This window comes from Gossypium arboreum, chromosome 12 (assembly GCF_025698485.1).
Source record: "Gossypium arboreum isolate Shixiya-1 chromosome 12, ASM2569848v2, whole genome shotgun sequence".
Classification (NCBI taxonomy): Eukaryota; Viridiplantae; Streptophyta; class Magnoliopsida; order Malvales; family Malvaceae; genus Gossypium; species Gossypium arboreum.
Genome location: NC_069081.1, coordinates 113,336,552 through 113,353,147, shown reverse-complemented (window position 1 = coordinate 113,353,147; position 16,596 = coordinate 113,336,552). Strand labels below are relative to the sequence as shown.

The 16,596-nt window shown below is 33.7% G+C and overlaps 3 protein-coding genes across 6 annotated transcripts; all 3 read left to right on the top strand.

Annotated features, from left to right (window-relative positions):
* Positions 1-5,050: 5,050 nt before the first annotated feature.
* LOC128285662 (AP-2 complex subunit mu-like) lies at positions 5,051-6,978 on the top strand. 4 transcript variants are annotated; one of them, XM_053023523.1, is made up of 4 exons: positions 5,055-5,350; positions 5,567-5,748; positions 5,871-5,961; positions 6,542-6,978. In XM_053023523.1, exons 1-4 carry the CDS (start codon positions 5,314-5,316, stop codon positions 6,553-6,555), a joined length of 324 nt encoding a protein of 107 aa, XP_052879483.1. In that variant the 5' UTR covers positions 5,055-5,313; the 3' UTR covers positions 6,556-6,978. The 4 variants fall into 4 exon arrangements, 3 of the variants coding, with proteins under 3 accessions (XP_052879484.1, XP_052879483.1, XP_052879482.1); XM_053023524.1 differs by lacking the exon at positions 5,871-5,961 and having other exon boundaries at positions 5,051-5,350; XR_008276181.1 differs by lacking the exon at positions 6,542-6,978 and having other exon boundaries at positions 5,052-5,350; positions 5,492-5,748; positions 5,871-6,316.
* Positions 6,979-7,889: 911 nt separating this feature from the next.
* On the top strand, positions 7,890-11,697 carry LOC108477027 (AT-hook motif nuclear-localized protein 13-like). Its single transcript, XM_017779438.2, has 5 exons — positions 7,890-8,744; positions 8,841-8,896; positions 9,484-9,615; positions 10,514-10,675; positions 10,905-11,697. Exons 1-5 carry the CDS (start codon positions 8,195-8,197, stop codon positions 11,178-11,180), a joined length of 1,176 nt encoding a protein of 391 aa, XP_017634927.1. The 5' UTR covers positions 7,890-8,194; the 3' UTR covers positions 11,181-11,697.
* A 1,002-nt stretch (positions 11,698-12,699) lies between these two features.
* On the top strand, positions 12,700-13,488 carry LOC108478539 (uncharacterized). The gene has a single exon (XM_017780999.2). It carries the CDS (start codon positions 13,025-13,027, stop codon positions 13,382-13,384), a length of 360 nt encoding a protein of 119 aa, XP_017636488.1. The 5' UTR covers positions 12,700-13,024; the 3' UTR covers positions 13,385-13,488.
* Positions 13,489-16,596: the final 3,108 nt, after the last annotated feature.

Genomic DNA, 16,596 nt, shown 5'->3' with positions numbered 1-16,596 from the left:
TATGAAGTTAAGAATTTCACAAAATATAAAAAAAATCATCCAATCAACCATTGATAATACATAATGTGAAAAACCTAATATAAATGATACATATATGTAAAACACTAATAGATGAAAATGTTTAGAAGATAAAAAAAACAGTAAAATAGGATCTTAAAAAAATAAATAAATAAATTATAAATATAAACGGATTTGAAAGTAAGCATAAATATATATATACATACTAAGTAATGCAATCATAATACATTAAAATAAATAGTAAATTTATAAAGAATCAAGTGAAAAGGGAAAAAGGAAAAAAGACCGATTTAAAAAAAAAATCAGAAGGCCAATTTACAACATTAAGGACTGTAATACAATGCGTGCAAACAAACAGGGACCGAAAATGAAAATAAACCACGCCTCAAAACGGTATGTTTCAGATCGGACTGATTTGTAATGGCACGTAAGTTCTAGGAATAATTTAAAAGAACTAAAAAAAATTGAATATGGCCTGATTGAGTGCTAGTACGAAGACGAGGGACTAATTGCGTAAATCGACCATTAGGGGGAAAGAAGCGCGGATCCGGACCTTTTGACGGGTCAGCGCGCGGATCCCCCCTATTTCCTCATACGGCGCCGTTTCATCCTGGGTTATCAAAACCCTAAACTACTGAATGGCCATCAGCCATTCTGCAAGCAACCAAAGCAAACCTCTTGTTTGTTTGGGTTTTAAACTAAATTTTTGGGGCGCCGGCATCGTCACACCATCGTCGAGGTCTACCCATGGGATCATCGGTGCTTTTGTGCACCTCCACCTACGCCGACAAAGATGAGGTTGGTCCCTTCTCCGAACTTTTATTCAAAAACAGTTTGTAAAAACATAAAAACCAATAAGAAGAGACAATCTTAGCAAAAGAGTGAGAACAACCTTCTAAACTTTGACGATTTTGGTTGCTATTAATTTTCCGTTTGTATTCTTTTCTCTTGTCTTCCTTTCCAAAAAAAAAACCCCTTTTACAATGTTTTTAAAGGCTTTTATAGCCTTTTTTATACCATTTCTTGCTTTTTGTAGGTTCAGTCGAGCACGTCTCTGATGTGGCCTAGTAGAGGAACGCACGACGCTGAGGGACGCGCGACGTGCGGTGTTTGGGAGCCTCCACGATTGCGGCGGCTAAGGGTGTTAGCTGCTAGGTTTTCATTTTCTTTAATTTTGCTTGGCTCTGGGCTGTTTTGGGTTTAAGTTTGATGAGTTTAGGGTTTGGGTAATGGTTTGTATTGGGCTTAGAGATTAGGTTAGGTTTACTTTGTTAGTTGTTTTGGGCTTTAAATGTATTGTGCCCTGGGCATAAATTGGGCTTAACAGCTATTCAACACCACACGCGTAAAATTTTTCTCCAAAATAGCCTACTTTCTTCTCCCTTGCTCCAGATTTCTTCCAACAGTTTTCCCCAAATCAACAACACATTCGCCCTTCATCTTCATCTCCGGTAAGTTTTCTTTTTTTATTTCATCTCATGTTTTCTATTTCTCTTTCCTCATAATTTTATAACTCTTCTTGTATGAAACTTCATAACTCTTCTCATGGTCATCTTTGATTGTCAAAATTTGTTATGGGTCTCTGATATATTTCTTTGTTTCCTTAGCTTATGAAACTGAAGGCACCTGCTGTTTTTTCTTTTGGTTTGATTCTTGATTAACTAATGTCGCCTAGTAATAAGTATCAAACTTATGAATTTGAGTGAAAACTGTTAATACATACTTCATCCGGCTAAATTATGCATTTGAGTGAAAATTGTATAATTTAGCCAGATGAAGTATGTATTAATAGAAAACTGTACAATTTAGCCGGATAAAGTATGTATTAACAGATATACTTAAAATCTAGTTGGACTGCCACGTAGGATTACCATTTGGGAGATAATAATAACATAAATGACTAAAACGTAACATTTCAAATATAAGTGACTAAAATGTAACCCGAGGTAAATAAAAGTGACATTTTTATAGTTTATCCATAAATAAAACATTGCAATATATGTAAAAACAATTTAAAATATAAATTTATTAATATATATATATAATAAACTCAAATAAACAATGAAAAGATAATAAATTCTTAAATATATATTTGTTTAATTTAAAACAACTTTTATAAATTATTTTTAGAAAATATTTTCTTGGTAAACAAACAGGGCCTAAATATGTATTGCGTTTAAAAATAATAAAGTAGATTATATATTTTTATAGTATTATATATTTTGATTTTTAATTCATATAATAATAATTATATAATGAATGTTATTAAATTATATTTAATAATAATTATGTTAAAATATGGTTAAACTATTTATTATTTTTATTAAATTATTTTCAATAATAATCTTATTAAAATTTAATAACAATAACAATAATCATCTACATTAACAAAAATTACGCTAAGGGTATTCGGTCATTTTAGTTTTTCCTTACGCTATTACAACATCATTCCATTCAACCAAACACAAGAATACTATTACAGTTTCTATTCCATTCCATTCAACCAAACAGGTTGAATTACTTATTACTGACTCTATTCCATTACACTCTATTCAATTACTGACTTTATTCCATTACAATTGAATCAAACGTCTTGTTATAGTCTAAATAGGAAAAGTACGGTGTCATGGTTAATATCTAATTTAATTCTTAAACTATAGTTAAAACATTTAATTTAATACTTTCACAATATTTTTAATAATAATTCTGAAAAAAAGATATTTTAAAAATCTTAAAATTTCTGAAAATTCATTATTTATTTTTGAAATTATAAAATATTTTTAATTATAAATATGTAAAAAAATTAAAAATTCATAAAATTGTATAATAAACAAAACATGTACCTACAAATTTAAAATACGCGTTTTCTATGTAAGATGCACGCATAGGAAGCCATTGATGGGTCACCTTGAAAATTTATTCATTTGTAAAAATATTATATAATTTTAAAAATATATTGTTTATTATATAATTTTAGAATTTTTAAAATAATTATAATTAAAAAATATTTTTATGTTTTTAGAAAATAATAATGAATTTTCAGAAATTTTAAGAATTATTTTGATAATTTTAGATGGTTTAAAAAATTCCAAAATTATTGTTAAAAATATTGTAAAAGTAACAAATTGATTGTTTTAATTATAGTTCAAGGATTAAATTGGATATTAACCCTTAAATTAATGTACCACCTCACTTTTTCGTTATGTTTGTAACCTTCGTTAACGGACTAATGACCAAAACGTCATAAGGCAATAATTTTAGTGACAAAAATGTAACTTGTCATAGTTTGGTGGCAAAAACAATTTTCACCAAAGTCTAGTGACCATCTTTATAGTTTACCCTTTTCCTTTTTATGGAATATTAAGAATTACATTTGTTTTATTTGGTTTGGATAAACTACACCTTATATCACTGAACTATTAGTAGAATTACACTTCGGCCCACTTAACTTCAAAAAATTACAAAATAATTATTGAAATATTTGAAAATTTTCATTTAAGGCATTGGGTTGCTAAGCCTTTTCTTTTATAAGTCCGGCCTGTGAGTTCCAAGTGTTGATTCGACAATTAGTACGGTGGAATAGTACGCATTGACGAATAAAAGAATATACCTTTAAGTCTAAGTCAATTTGACGGTTGGTATCGAAGAAGAAGAAAGCCATTCAGATTTGATTTGCAGAATCATGATATTTAAAGTCATTTCATGAAAAAACCAAACTATAGAAAAGGGAAGAAGAGCTTTCAATTGGTGTCAGCAATGTGAACGAAAAAAGCCATATGATGGCAATTTTAATAGTTTAATGACTTAAATAAAAAACTTTCGAATAATTAAATAACTATTTGTAACCTTTTAAAATCAAGTGATCAAATTGTAAATTTAATAATAGTTTAATGACCTTAGGGGTAGTTTACCCATTTATTTTATTCATGGGTTAAGTTATCCGTCAAATTCTAAAGGCTTGTGTTAAATTTAAGAGGATTTGAGCAAAAATATTAAATTTAAAAAACAAACTTTAGAAAGCACATCTCATGGCCAATCATTTACCTCTTTGGAGAGCACCTGCGGCAAGTGGATTAGTCATTACTAACGGCAATGGATACCTTGGTTTTGACAAAAAAAACTTGAAAAATGAACATTAACAAAAAAAAAATTAGGCCCGTTTAAAATAGGAGTCGTCCTCAAACTTGAGCTCAGCGCGATCCGACTCGTTTTCTATGTTTATAATATATTATATTATGTTATTTTTATATATTATATAATTTATAACACATAAAACTAAATTTATAATAACATATAATCCTATAATGTAAATATTAAAAATTAAGATGTATGTATATAAAAATAGAAAATTTACTCTATTTTTATGTTTTTCAAAATAAAAAATTGAAACCAAACTTTTATGATAATATATAAGCATAATACTAAATCTAACCCTTAATATTTACCTCTTTTGTTATATTTACGGGTGAAGGTAGAACAATTTTTAGGGGCGAATGAAATTTTAATTTTTATAGTTTATATCTTGATATTTTAAATGATTAAATAGAATTTTTTAATTTTAGAAGCAAAGTGTAAGTTTACCTTTACTACTTTAAAATTTTAAAACTTTTAAATGAACTAAACAGCAATTTTCTATTTTAGGGACTGTGCCCTTTAAGTTTGTCTCTGGTCACATTGATTATTAATTTTCAAATCTTATCAAATTGTTATATTACCGAGAAATTAAATAGTTATTAAAATTTTAACAAAATTATTCGTGTGAAAGTTTACATGTATTTTAGTACTAATGTAAATATTTAAAAGAAAATATGAATTTGTTTTAAAACATTTGAATCTTTTTATCAATTTTATGTTTGTTTTTTTTAATTTTACGAAATACGCAGTGATGGGTTATTATACCGTTAAGGTTTTATAATAGTTGAGTGAATTTTCAACTAAAAGAAAAGTAATTTAGTTAAAATTTTAAGGACAAGGGACAAAGTGATAAAAAATTTAGAGACAAAATTACAAATAAAATAAATGGTAAGGGCTAAGTTCATAGATTAGCATATTTTTTTCTTTCTTACGAATACATTTACCAATGCTTTTCGATTATCTTCTTCACACATGCTATGATCACCGAACCAAAATCGAACGCGGACGCCTTCTATTTCTCCAGATTCCGGCAACGGTTTCAGCCATGGCCAAATCATTTCGCCAATTGATTTCATGTCATTGAACTTCGGACGCGAGCCAATGGAGCGAGGAAGATGCCGGTGGCCGCATCCGCCATCTACTTCTTGAATCTCCAAGGTGATGTCCTCATCAATCGTCTCTACCGCGACGGTGTCAGGTAACTCACTCTCTCTTTTTCCCTCAATTCGAGCTAATAGAAATTTGTATATATGAAGAGAACTAATTTCGCTGAGTTCGGCGTGAATGCGTCTCGGTTCCTCCTAATAGCTAGTTTTCATTTTTCTTTTCCGTGAAACAGCGAGGCTAGAGTTTGGTTTACCATAACCTCCTAAGTGTTTTAGTGTATGTTTGATTCATATAATCTCTCATTTAGGAGAGACATGGTGCACGCCTTCCGAATGGAAATCACGCGAACAAAAGAACTCGCTACATGTCCAGTTCGATAGATTGGAGGTTGCTCTTTCATTTACACGAGATTCAGTAATGCTTACATCAATAATCATTAGAAGCAACGCTAATGCAAATGTAGCTTGTGCTTTCAAGTTCGTTGTTCAGGTAGTCATAGATTTCATGTTCTCTGCTTTCTATATACAACAGATTTGCCTTACATTCCACTAGAGTATATGCAATTCGTTTTTCTATCATAACTGGTAGTGGCATTTTTGCTCCTTTTGCAGGCTGCAGGATGGTTCAAATATTATTTCGGTGGTGCCTTTAATAAAGATGCTATTCATAATAATTTTGTTCTGATTTATGAGTTTCTGGTTGGTATGTATTGTAGGACAGTTGAATGTTTCTTCTGCACACTTTCCTTTACCCATTCTTTCAGCTTGAGTCATCATATTCTAATATTCCAGTGCTATGTTTTTGCATTAACTAGTTATTTGTGATAAGCTGGTAGCCACTTAAAGATTTCAATATTACTAGTAGACTCTGCAGATTTATTGTCTCTCAGGTTGCATCTTAACTTCAATACTGGGAATTTTATTTGAGGCATTTGATCTATAGAAAGAAAGGGTGAAGAAAATCATTTTAACCTGGCCTCAAATGTTATTCGAATCATTAAAAGTTGGAATAGTTGTCTATTGACATTGCAGAAATCATGGACTTTGACTACCCACCCGCATTTTTAAAGCTTTACATTACTCAGGAAGGACTGTGGTCCCCATTTTTGTGGGAGCAATCTATATTTTGAGGTTTAATGCATGTTGGCAAGACTCATATGGCAGATATATGTAAAGTTGCATTGTAAATAACCATTTTCTATTTTCTTTGTGCAATAAATCAATAGCCTTCACAAAAGCCTGTACCAAATGCAACTTTACAAGTTACATTTTTTCAATTGCAGTTGCGGGAGATTAGTTGGTATAACACGGTTGAACGGTCGCTATATGAGATCAGGTACAAAAATAAAGGGATTCACTTTTAGATTGTATCAAAGCAAGTGAGCAGTGATAAGAATTCTTACTTGCCGATATCAACAAAGTAGAAAAGTGATTCTTGCTGAAGGAAATGAATTAAACAGAGCATGACAGGGACGTATCTCATGTTTTTCACCTTGCCTATACTGGCACATAACTTGTCGTTTAGAACGCAGCATGGTCGGGATAGCTGGAACCTGGAAGTTTGTATTTTGGAATTAGATTCACCTGACAGTCGGTAATTGCATTCAGTACAAGATTTTCATTCTATTTTCTAAACTGATGTTTTGAAGCCCGCCAATACTAATGTTGTGTAATTTGAAATGTTACGATACAAGATTTTCGTTTGACCTGAGATGATAAATTTTCTTTTTCATTTGTGCTTTTGCTTTTGCTTTTGCTTTTCCTTTGTTTTCAAAAGTCGGGAAAAGTTGTTTTTAAGGTGCTGTACAGCAATGAAGGGGCTATAAGGCATACCATTTAAAAGCATCGTTCCTTCCGAATCTTTGCTCAATTATCCACGTTTCTGGGAGATTTCAGGCACAAATTTTGGTTTATAGTTTTCTGTTTTATACTTAAAGCATTGCCTCCGATTCTCTTATAAATATTATTCGAACAATTTTTAAAATATAATGTTTAAATATGTACCAAATATACATATAAAATAATTAAAAAAATGAAAGAAGTGAGGATGGAACTTTAATCGGAAGAATTCCAAGAAATGAATTTGGGTTAATGCTCTGGTGAGGTGAGGTGTGGATCCAGACAATTGAAAACTGAGATGTTTAATTTTGGTGATTGTTGGGCTGTTTTCCTATTTAGATATAGATTATGACTTTCTGAAAGTATACAAAAGTAAGTCGTGGTATGAAAATATAGCAGTAGCTATTAAAATGATATGGCAGTTACATGTGTATATGAGGAAGGCAAGCATCCGTCAATTACTATGAGATTGATGTAGTCTTGTTTTTGTCTGTCAAAGTTGATACAAACACTATATCTACAACACGCCAATGCCAGGCCTACTACAATTTCAATTTGCCACCGTTTTTGGTATCCTTTAGCAATAATTACAGTCATTGGTTTTTCTTTTCTTACATGACATTGTATCACGTGCTTGGACGGACACCGCTAAATTACCATATATTCTCTCAATATCAACTAAATTAAAAAATATATAATAATTAGGTATCCACTGCACTAAGCAATTTGAATTGGAATAATGATAATATTACTTAAAAATCACTAACTCTTGGATAAACTGCCACGTAACCTAATTAAAAATTACAGAAAAACATTGAAACAACTCCACCAGGACAATAAAGTGCACACTTGCAAAAAAGAAGGAAATCAAGAACCCTAGTTGGACTTGGAGGTTGGAGGGTGTATAATTACATATTTGTTTTAACCAAAACTGAAATGGGCATTTTTGTTCATTTCCCAGTTGTGTAATTTCATTTGTACTCTTGTCTTCTTGTTGTTGAAGATCCATTTGATTCCCCCATTTTGCAAAAGTAGTTAACTCACAAACTCTTTTAACTTAAAAAACTCTCTTCTCTCTCTCTCTCACATTTTCAGAAATGGAACCGAGAGAAGTACAAAGTCCGGCAGGAGGATTACAGGTACAACAACCTCAACAGATGCTAATGGGACACACATCTTCGTCCTATCCTTCAAACTCCGGCTTAATCAGTTCTAATCCAACGGCTAACAACATCCCTCCTCCTTCCACTCCTTGTTTCCCTTTCAACTCACTGTCTTCGCCGCTGCCGCTGCAGCGTCACCAGCAGCAGCAGCAGCAACAACAGCAACAGCAGCCCAAACCGTTGGATTCTTTGAATTCCGTTGGCTTTGATGGATCGCCGCAGTTCCGGTACAACAAGGAACCGGCGGGCATGAAGAAGAAGCGAGGTAGGCCTAGAAAGTATGCTTCTGATGGTAACATTGCACTTTTGCAATTGGCACCGACCACTCCAATTGCTTCTAACTCCGCGAATCATGGCGATGGTGATTCTGTCGGTTTGGGAAGTAATACTGGCGTTGCTGGTGGTGGTGCTTTGTCGGAACCGCCGGCTAAAAGGAACCGTGGAAGGCCACCGGGTTCTAGCAAAAGACAGATGGATGCATTAGGTACCTAATAGTTGCAATAAAAAAGAAGTTAAGTGTTTTTGCTTATTATGTACTAACGTTTTCTAAGTTCATTTTATTTGGTTGTTTTGTGAGCAGGAGGAGTTGGAGGAGTGGGGTTTACTCCTCATGTGATCAGCGTCGAAGCCGGTGAGGTGAGGTTCCATTATAAGTAATATATGAGGTTGTAATGGTTGTCCTTTCAGATGGAAATGAGAAATATTGTTCATAGATTGAAATTTCAATTGTTTTAAGCCATCTATATTGGTGGAGTCATCCATTTTGTATATTAGCAGTACGAAAGAATATTTTCAATCCGTTGTTGATAACTCTAGAATTATGCTTTGTAGTAAAGCAACTCATTCTGTAATTCCTAAGGGGAGCTTTGTTAATTGATTATCTTTAGCTCTAATTGTATTTCTGCATACTCCAAATGCTGAGTTGGGGAGATATAAATTGTGCATGCAGAAAGTAGCTTGAGTCCTGAAATGTTAACATTTTTTCCCTTTCCCTTTTCTGTTGTTGTCAAAGGACAAGGATTCATTGATTACTTAAGTGTAATGGATTGCCTCTTCCAGTCAATAACTTGAGGCAAAGTGCATACTCTTATTCCATCAAAGGTGGATCTGCCTTAAGAAGTACTGAAGGCCAACAAATTTGCAAGACTATCCTCTTTGCACATGTTCTAAACTATCAGACCTTATTTACAAAGTGACTAAATGCGTGGCTTTTTCATTTTCAGGACATAGCAACAAAGGTTATGGCATTTTCACAGCAAGGACCACGCACAGTCTGTATTCTCTCTGCAAATGGTGCCATCTCTAATGTTACACTCCGCCAATCTGCAGTGTCTGGTGGTACAGTGACATACGAGGTACTTTTAATATCAATATATAAGATCCATCTGATAAACTAAGCTTAAGCTTGAATCAGGTGCATCTGCTCTGCACCATATGTTAGATAGGAGTAGGATTGCTCCATGTTTCCATGGCTGCTGAAGTATAAACTTTATGGACTTGCCTTTGGACAGGAAAATATGTTTTGATATTTTATGTGTGCATGCTTACATTATGCTCACAAACTTCAGATGATGCCTTTCTCGCTCAGAATAGTTACTTTTTGCATTTGATTTTGAAAAGAATGCTTTTTTAACTTATTACAAGTTTCTTGTTGGATGTTAGCACCCCAGTTCAAGCAAAAAATAAAATTCATTAATGTGGAAATTTTATGTGAATATAGATCTGAGGGGATAGTGCTGTTCATCTCTTGGATCATTTTAGCTTAGTCAGGTACAGTGTCAAAAGGACCAGGTAATTGTTGATTGTGGTACCTGCGTTGGATGAAGGGTTTGAAGTGAACCCTTAGTCCAAATTTGATAAGTGAAACGACTTAATGATAGTAGAATAAGAAACCATGTCTGAACCTGTATTTGATACATATTCGAACAAGAGTACTAAGATGTGATCCTTCAAGGACCCACTAAATACATGGAAAAAACTTACAAAAAATTGAACATGCTCAATTTCTGTCACGTCGCTTTATCCAAGTCACATTTGAATCCAAGTAACATAGAATTTAACCCAAAGGTAAGATAGCTCTTTTTACTAACCCATCTTCTCAAAAAAAAAAAAGGCAAGCTGAAATCTCATATTTACATGGTTATAAAGACAATATTTTTTTAACCAAAATAATCCGCACAATTGTAGCTGTTTGGCTTGTTTTACCTTGACATTTATACTCAAATTAAATATGGCTATGTTTTTTAATTGCAGGGACGCTTTGAAATTATTTCTTTATCAGGTTCCTTCTTGCTTTCTGAAAATAATGGTAGTCGCAGCAGGAGTGGTGGTTTAAGTGTCTCCTTGGCTGGATCTGATGGTCGAGTATTAGGTGGTGGAGTTGCAGGGATGCTACGCGCAGCATCTCCAGTTCAGGTATCTCTCTGTTGCTAATTTGATTTTGCGATTGCCATGCACCCATGTGTGATTACGAATTACCACCAAAACAGTATGCTGAAAATTTTGCTACATGCACATCTCAGAAGCCCTAATTTGTGTTTACTGGATAACTATCTGGGTATCAAGGAAGTTGACTTGTCAGGTCATGACAAAAGGTGTCATTGTATTTTATTATTGTTTAGTGACGTTTTCTTTCTACTGCCAGGTCATTGTTGGCAGCTTTATTGCTGATGGGAAAAAACAGAGCCAAGATGTTTCCAAAACAGGACCTTCGTCCATGCTAACACCAAGTATGCTAAATTTCGGAGCTCCAGGGATGACAGGGAGCCCTCCTTCAAAAGGTGGCTCAAGTGAGTCGTCTGATGAGAATGGTGGTAGCCCTCTTAATCGAGAGTCTGGGTTCTACGGTAACTCTGCTCCGTCTATTCATAATAACAATATGCAAATGTACCAACTTTGGACTGACCACACTCAACAATGAAGATGCTTCTGAATTAAACAGTAGATCAGAGGGGGAATAACAAGCTATGGATCAAATTCCCAATGCTAACATGCATTAAAGACTAGGAATGGTAGAAAATCAATTTTCTTGTAGATCAAGTTATCAGTTCAGTTTAAGTAGTTGTCGAGATATATCTTCACCTCACTGGGACAACATGGCCTGCTGTTGATAGCTTAGAACATTCCACCAGTTTCTTAGAATCTAAAATTTACTTATTCAGAGTATTGCTTCTGTAGTGGTTACTCTTGTTAGGTATCAGATATAAACCTCAATATAAAGAATAGTGATATATGGGGCAGTCCTCGATAGTTTTGAGTGGAATTGCTTGTTACCATTGACCTACCTCCTCCTCCTTAAGATAATGTATTGTTTTATGGGAAAGGTGTGAACACCAGCACTGCCATTTTGGGGAGCCACAATTAGACAATGTATTGCTTGAGAATTAATTTGTTAAATGACAGATGTAGGCTGTTGAACAGTCTGTTAGTTTCGAGTATTTGGTGGCTATGTTAAAATGTCAATGTGTCCCCTCACTTAGCATGCTAAAGCTCACAATAAGATGATGAGATTGAGTAGCTTGGACGGATACATTTGTTTGTTTCCGCTTTCAAAAAAAGGTCTATTTCAAGAGGCAGAGAATTATTAAGGCCATGGCATCCCTACTTGCGTTAAAACACAGCACATAAAACCGCGTCTCATGCCACTCGGTATTATTGGGCGGCTCCTGCACATACAATACCATACAATTTTCAATCTTACAACCACGTCCTTCTATTCCCAACAACAAAAAAAAAAAAAAAAAAAAAAATCATTGAAAATAGAAGTTTACCTAAGTTTTGTTATTTCCAATTGTAGCCATGAAAGGACTCGATGTTTGATGAACTGCCGCTGTCGCATTTACTTCATTATTTGACCATATTAGATTTGTACGTTTTGTGAAGGAAAATCAAAACCCATAAATTTCAATGCATCTCTTTATACTTTAAAAAAATTTTAGAAAGTTAAGTTTTCTTTTTATCTTTTCAATTTAAAAATTAACATTAGTAGTATTTTTTATTAAAATCTCCCAAATTGACATGTTGATTAAATTGTCCCTATATGACATGGAACACGTGTTGACTTGACAAAATCTGATGAGAATACTCTCATCGGTGCTAATATTTGGACGGTGATTTTTAAGATTTAATTTTTATCATTTGAATTATAGGGATCAAATCTCTAAATTTATAAAGGTACAGGGACTGGCAACAATTTAGACCTTATTACAGTTAACTTCCAATTCTTCAAAGACAACGCTTTACGCGGAGCCTACACGGTCACAGATGTCCCGTTGATGTTTGGTAAGGTATTTTGATTATGTGACGCGCCTCGGTGTGTCAAATGCTTAGCACCAAAGTCAGTGCCAAACAATTACTGCACAAATACCAAACATGATTTCCAATGAAACTAACAATAAAATACTAATAAAGTTTTCACCTTGCGATTTGAATCGTAGAGTTGCAGAAGTTATCCTAATAATATACTGAACGCGACATTTGCTGAATCCGGCATGTCTTATTCCAACCATAAATAAATGCTTGTTTCACATGCCAACGGCTCTTTTGGCCAGACCAAGGCCAGCATATGCCTTTGCTTATAAATGATATACCCCCCACCCCCCCTCTCTCTCTAGCCGTTGCTTGGCCCATTCAATCCCAACAAAAGCTTGTCAATCACAATTTTTCCTCCTCCACTTTCACTCTCAAGTCCCACAACTTTCTTAACCCAAAAACACCCACTTTTTCACATCCATATAAATTACTTCATTTCCCTACCCATAACTCATGGATTGCTTGGTATTGCCTGTTTGCTTATTGGGAAAGCGCAGCATGGGATCACGGCTAGGCTACCGGCGTCTAACGCGCGAGTTGGAGCCACAAGTGAGGGTGGTGGTAGGGAAAGAGAAACGAGAATTTTGGGTGGACCCTTTGGTGTTAGAGGAGAGTCCGTTCCGGGTTTTGATGGAAACATTGAAGAAAGGGAATGGCAGCCATGCAACAAGGGAGAAGAAAAAGAAGGTGATTTTCGTGGACGTGGATGCTATCTTGTTTGAGCACATGCTGTGGTTGATGAACAATGATTCTTCTTCTTTGTTTCAACTTGATCTCCACGATATTATTGACTTCTATGCTCAAGATTACTAGTACTTTGATTTTGTTTTTGCTAATTTTACCTCATATATAACCTTTTCTATTGTAAACACACACAAACCATAACAGTACTGCAAAATTTCTCTTCTTCTTCTTTACCTTTCTGTTTTTCCTTTTTCCTTCTTAATATTAATTTAGCGTGCGAATCATGGGATTAGTGCAAGTTCTATGTAATTGAATACTGACCATGTAAGTGCAAAAGACCATAAGCTGTTGGTTTTAACTTCTCTTAACCATACTTTTAACCTTTCAATTCTTAGTTTTATTAATTACATGAATTGCTTAGCTCAGGAAGATGAAGTTCATAAACTTTCTTTTTTATATCTGCAAATCACATTGAAATCGTTCACACTAACCAATTAGGTATTAACAAAATGAGCTTGATTAGTTTTATTCTATTTTGTTAATTGAATTTATTTTTTTTAAATATTTTTTTTGTTATTATTTGAATAACCAATTTTCTGCTTGAATAAATTTGGTCAATTATCAATGTATAATCAAGTCTAGATCCAACTTTTTTCCCTACCCAGTCCAATTTTCTTGTAATCACTACCAATGACTCAACTCTATCGATAATTACTTCCAACACCACTACTACTCCTACAACAATTCCAATTGTCCACTTCAATCCAACCTCTCAATTACCTCTTAAGCTTCATGGTAGCTTCAACTTTTTGAATTAAAAAGCACAACTTACGTTGTTAGATGGACAAGATCTTTGAGACCATCTTAATGGCACCAAAACCGCTCCACCCTCCACCAAAACATGTTGAAGGGAATAACACCCTCGAAACAATTCCTACTATTGCATTTGGTTTCGCCAAGATTGGCTCATCCAGCAAGCCATGATAACTTCTATTGATAGCTCAATTGCCTCCACAATTATTGCCGCCAGTACTTTATAAAAAGCGTGGCCCTTTTGCATACTCTATATGCAAACAAAAGACATCTACAGCTCTTATGACCAACTTACTAAAGTCACAAATCAAGTTAAGAGTGTTGTAGACTATCTACAACAAATCAAGACTATCACAGGTGAGTTAGTTGTTGTCGATTCTCTTATTACTTCATAAGAACTTACAATCGAGATCCTTTGTGGTCTTAGTTCAAAATATCAAGAAGTTTTTGCCTCTATTCAAACTCTCCCAACACCAATCAAATATGAAGAATTTTTTCATAAACTTGTTGACCAGGAACTCTTTCTCCAACATGAGGAGAAATGGATGTCTTCTCCTATCACTGTCGCAGTTGCAAAACGCAATACCAATCCTTCTCAGCTATCTTGCAATATTCGTCGCAACAAGCAATGTCAATCTTATCGATCACAATTTTTTCATCCTCAAGTACAAATTCCTTGGCGTGTACAAGTTCCCAATAATGCTCAACACTATGTTCATAGCCAACTTTGTGATAAATATGATCACACTGCATGTGTTTGTCGCTCCAATTCTCATAATATGCAAGGCCAATTTTGGATATGCGTGAATATAAAGGTAATAAGGGAGTTTCTATAGGAGATAATCTTGAGGCCACACAGCTATTTCTTGTTCTACATAGTAAGATGAAGCACATTAAAATTGATGATCTTCACTTTGTCCAAGATCACGGTGGACAAAAACTTTCGAGATCAATCATATTTGTGCAGCCGATTAGCAAGTTGATACAGTCACAAAGGTCTTACCCAAATTTGCCTTTGTTTGTCAACTTAAGTGTTTTTCTATAACTAGAGGAGAGCATATTAATGATATGAGCTTAACCAAGTCTTCGTTAGTTTTAGCCAATCGTTTTTTCTCTTTGTTTAAATTTGATTTTATTTGTTTTTTAAATATATTTTTTTATCCTTTTGTTGTTATTTAAATAACTAACCTTATCTTATTCAATTATAAAAGAATAACCAGTACTATTCTTCTCCATCCTTTCCAAAACATTATATAATATCACCCACTGTTAACAGTTTACATATTGAGTTGTCGGGATTCATCAAATCAATGTCCTAAGACTACAACCTACTGGTGAAGTTTGAATTCACAAAATTTAACCTGTTTAGGGAAAAGAAAACAAGGAACAAAAGGAGGTGTCGTTTTTATGTGCTAATTAAGCAATCTTTCAGGCTTTTTTGGGCGTTTTTAATGCGAATGGCTGTGAGTGAGTTATTAATCAGAGCAAGTATTTGTGTACCAAAAACCCCAGGCCCAAAATTATAAGCGGCAAATTGGTCCCAACTTGGTTGCTAAGGGTGGATTGGGCCCTAGAAAGATATGGATATGATTTTTTTTATTTTTTTTAAAACTTAATTATGATGTACTTTGAAACATATTGATAAGTTGTCAATCATAAAATCATTTTCATGTCGTGATTTGGATAATTGCATAATAAATTAATAAACATAGATTAATCATGAATTAGATTTGATGATTACATTGGATAGTAAAATAGAACCGAATTTGTGGTCAAGAAAGGTAACTCCGTGGTACGTTAGTTGTCAGCCTCCATGTTTTCTTATAGTCAATTCAAGATTGCCTAGTCTTTGTTAATTATGAGGTCAATTACCCCTAATCAATTAAATTAAACTAAATAGAAAACAAGGGTTTCTTGTGTGAATTAAAATTCCAAACACTGCTCTTCAATTTCCACACCTTTAATTTTATATAAACAACTGATGAAGTTTAACAATGTAATCATATTCAACATCCCTACCAAGTTAGAGATTAAAGAAGGTGGTACCAGATGAATATATTACTTCAGTGGCAACATAGAGTGATCCAAATGGAGTAAAAGCCAATGTTATCGGTAGAACAAAATATCTATTTGGCACCAAACAAAGAGTACCTTAACTAAAACAAACAATGTTTCAAAGTGGAGAGAACAAATTCAGTGATTAACAAATAATTTTTTAAAATCTGAGTTCCACTATTGATACCATACCTAACCGATAAATGAAATGTTGTGAACTATGCTTCTACCTTTTGAAACACTAAATCAAATAATGAAAATATATCCAAGTGAAAAGATTTTTCTTTTCCAACCAGATTATTCTTGAGAAGCCAATAAAATGATTTTTTGAAAATCAGGGTCAAGGTGGATAAACAAATATTAATACCATACTAAATGATCAAAACTTATAACAGCACAAGCTTTACATTAAGCCCTAATTTTCTTGCCGATATATGCTCATCAGGTAGTATATCAATCAACAGAAGCTGGAG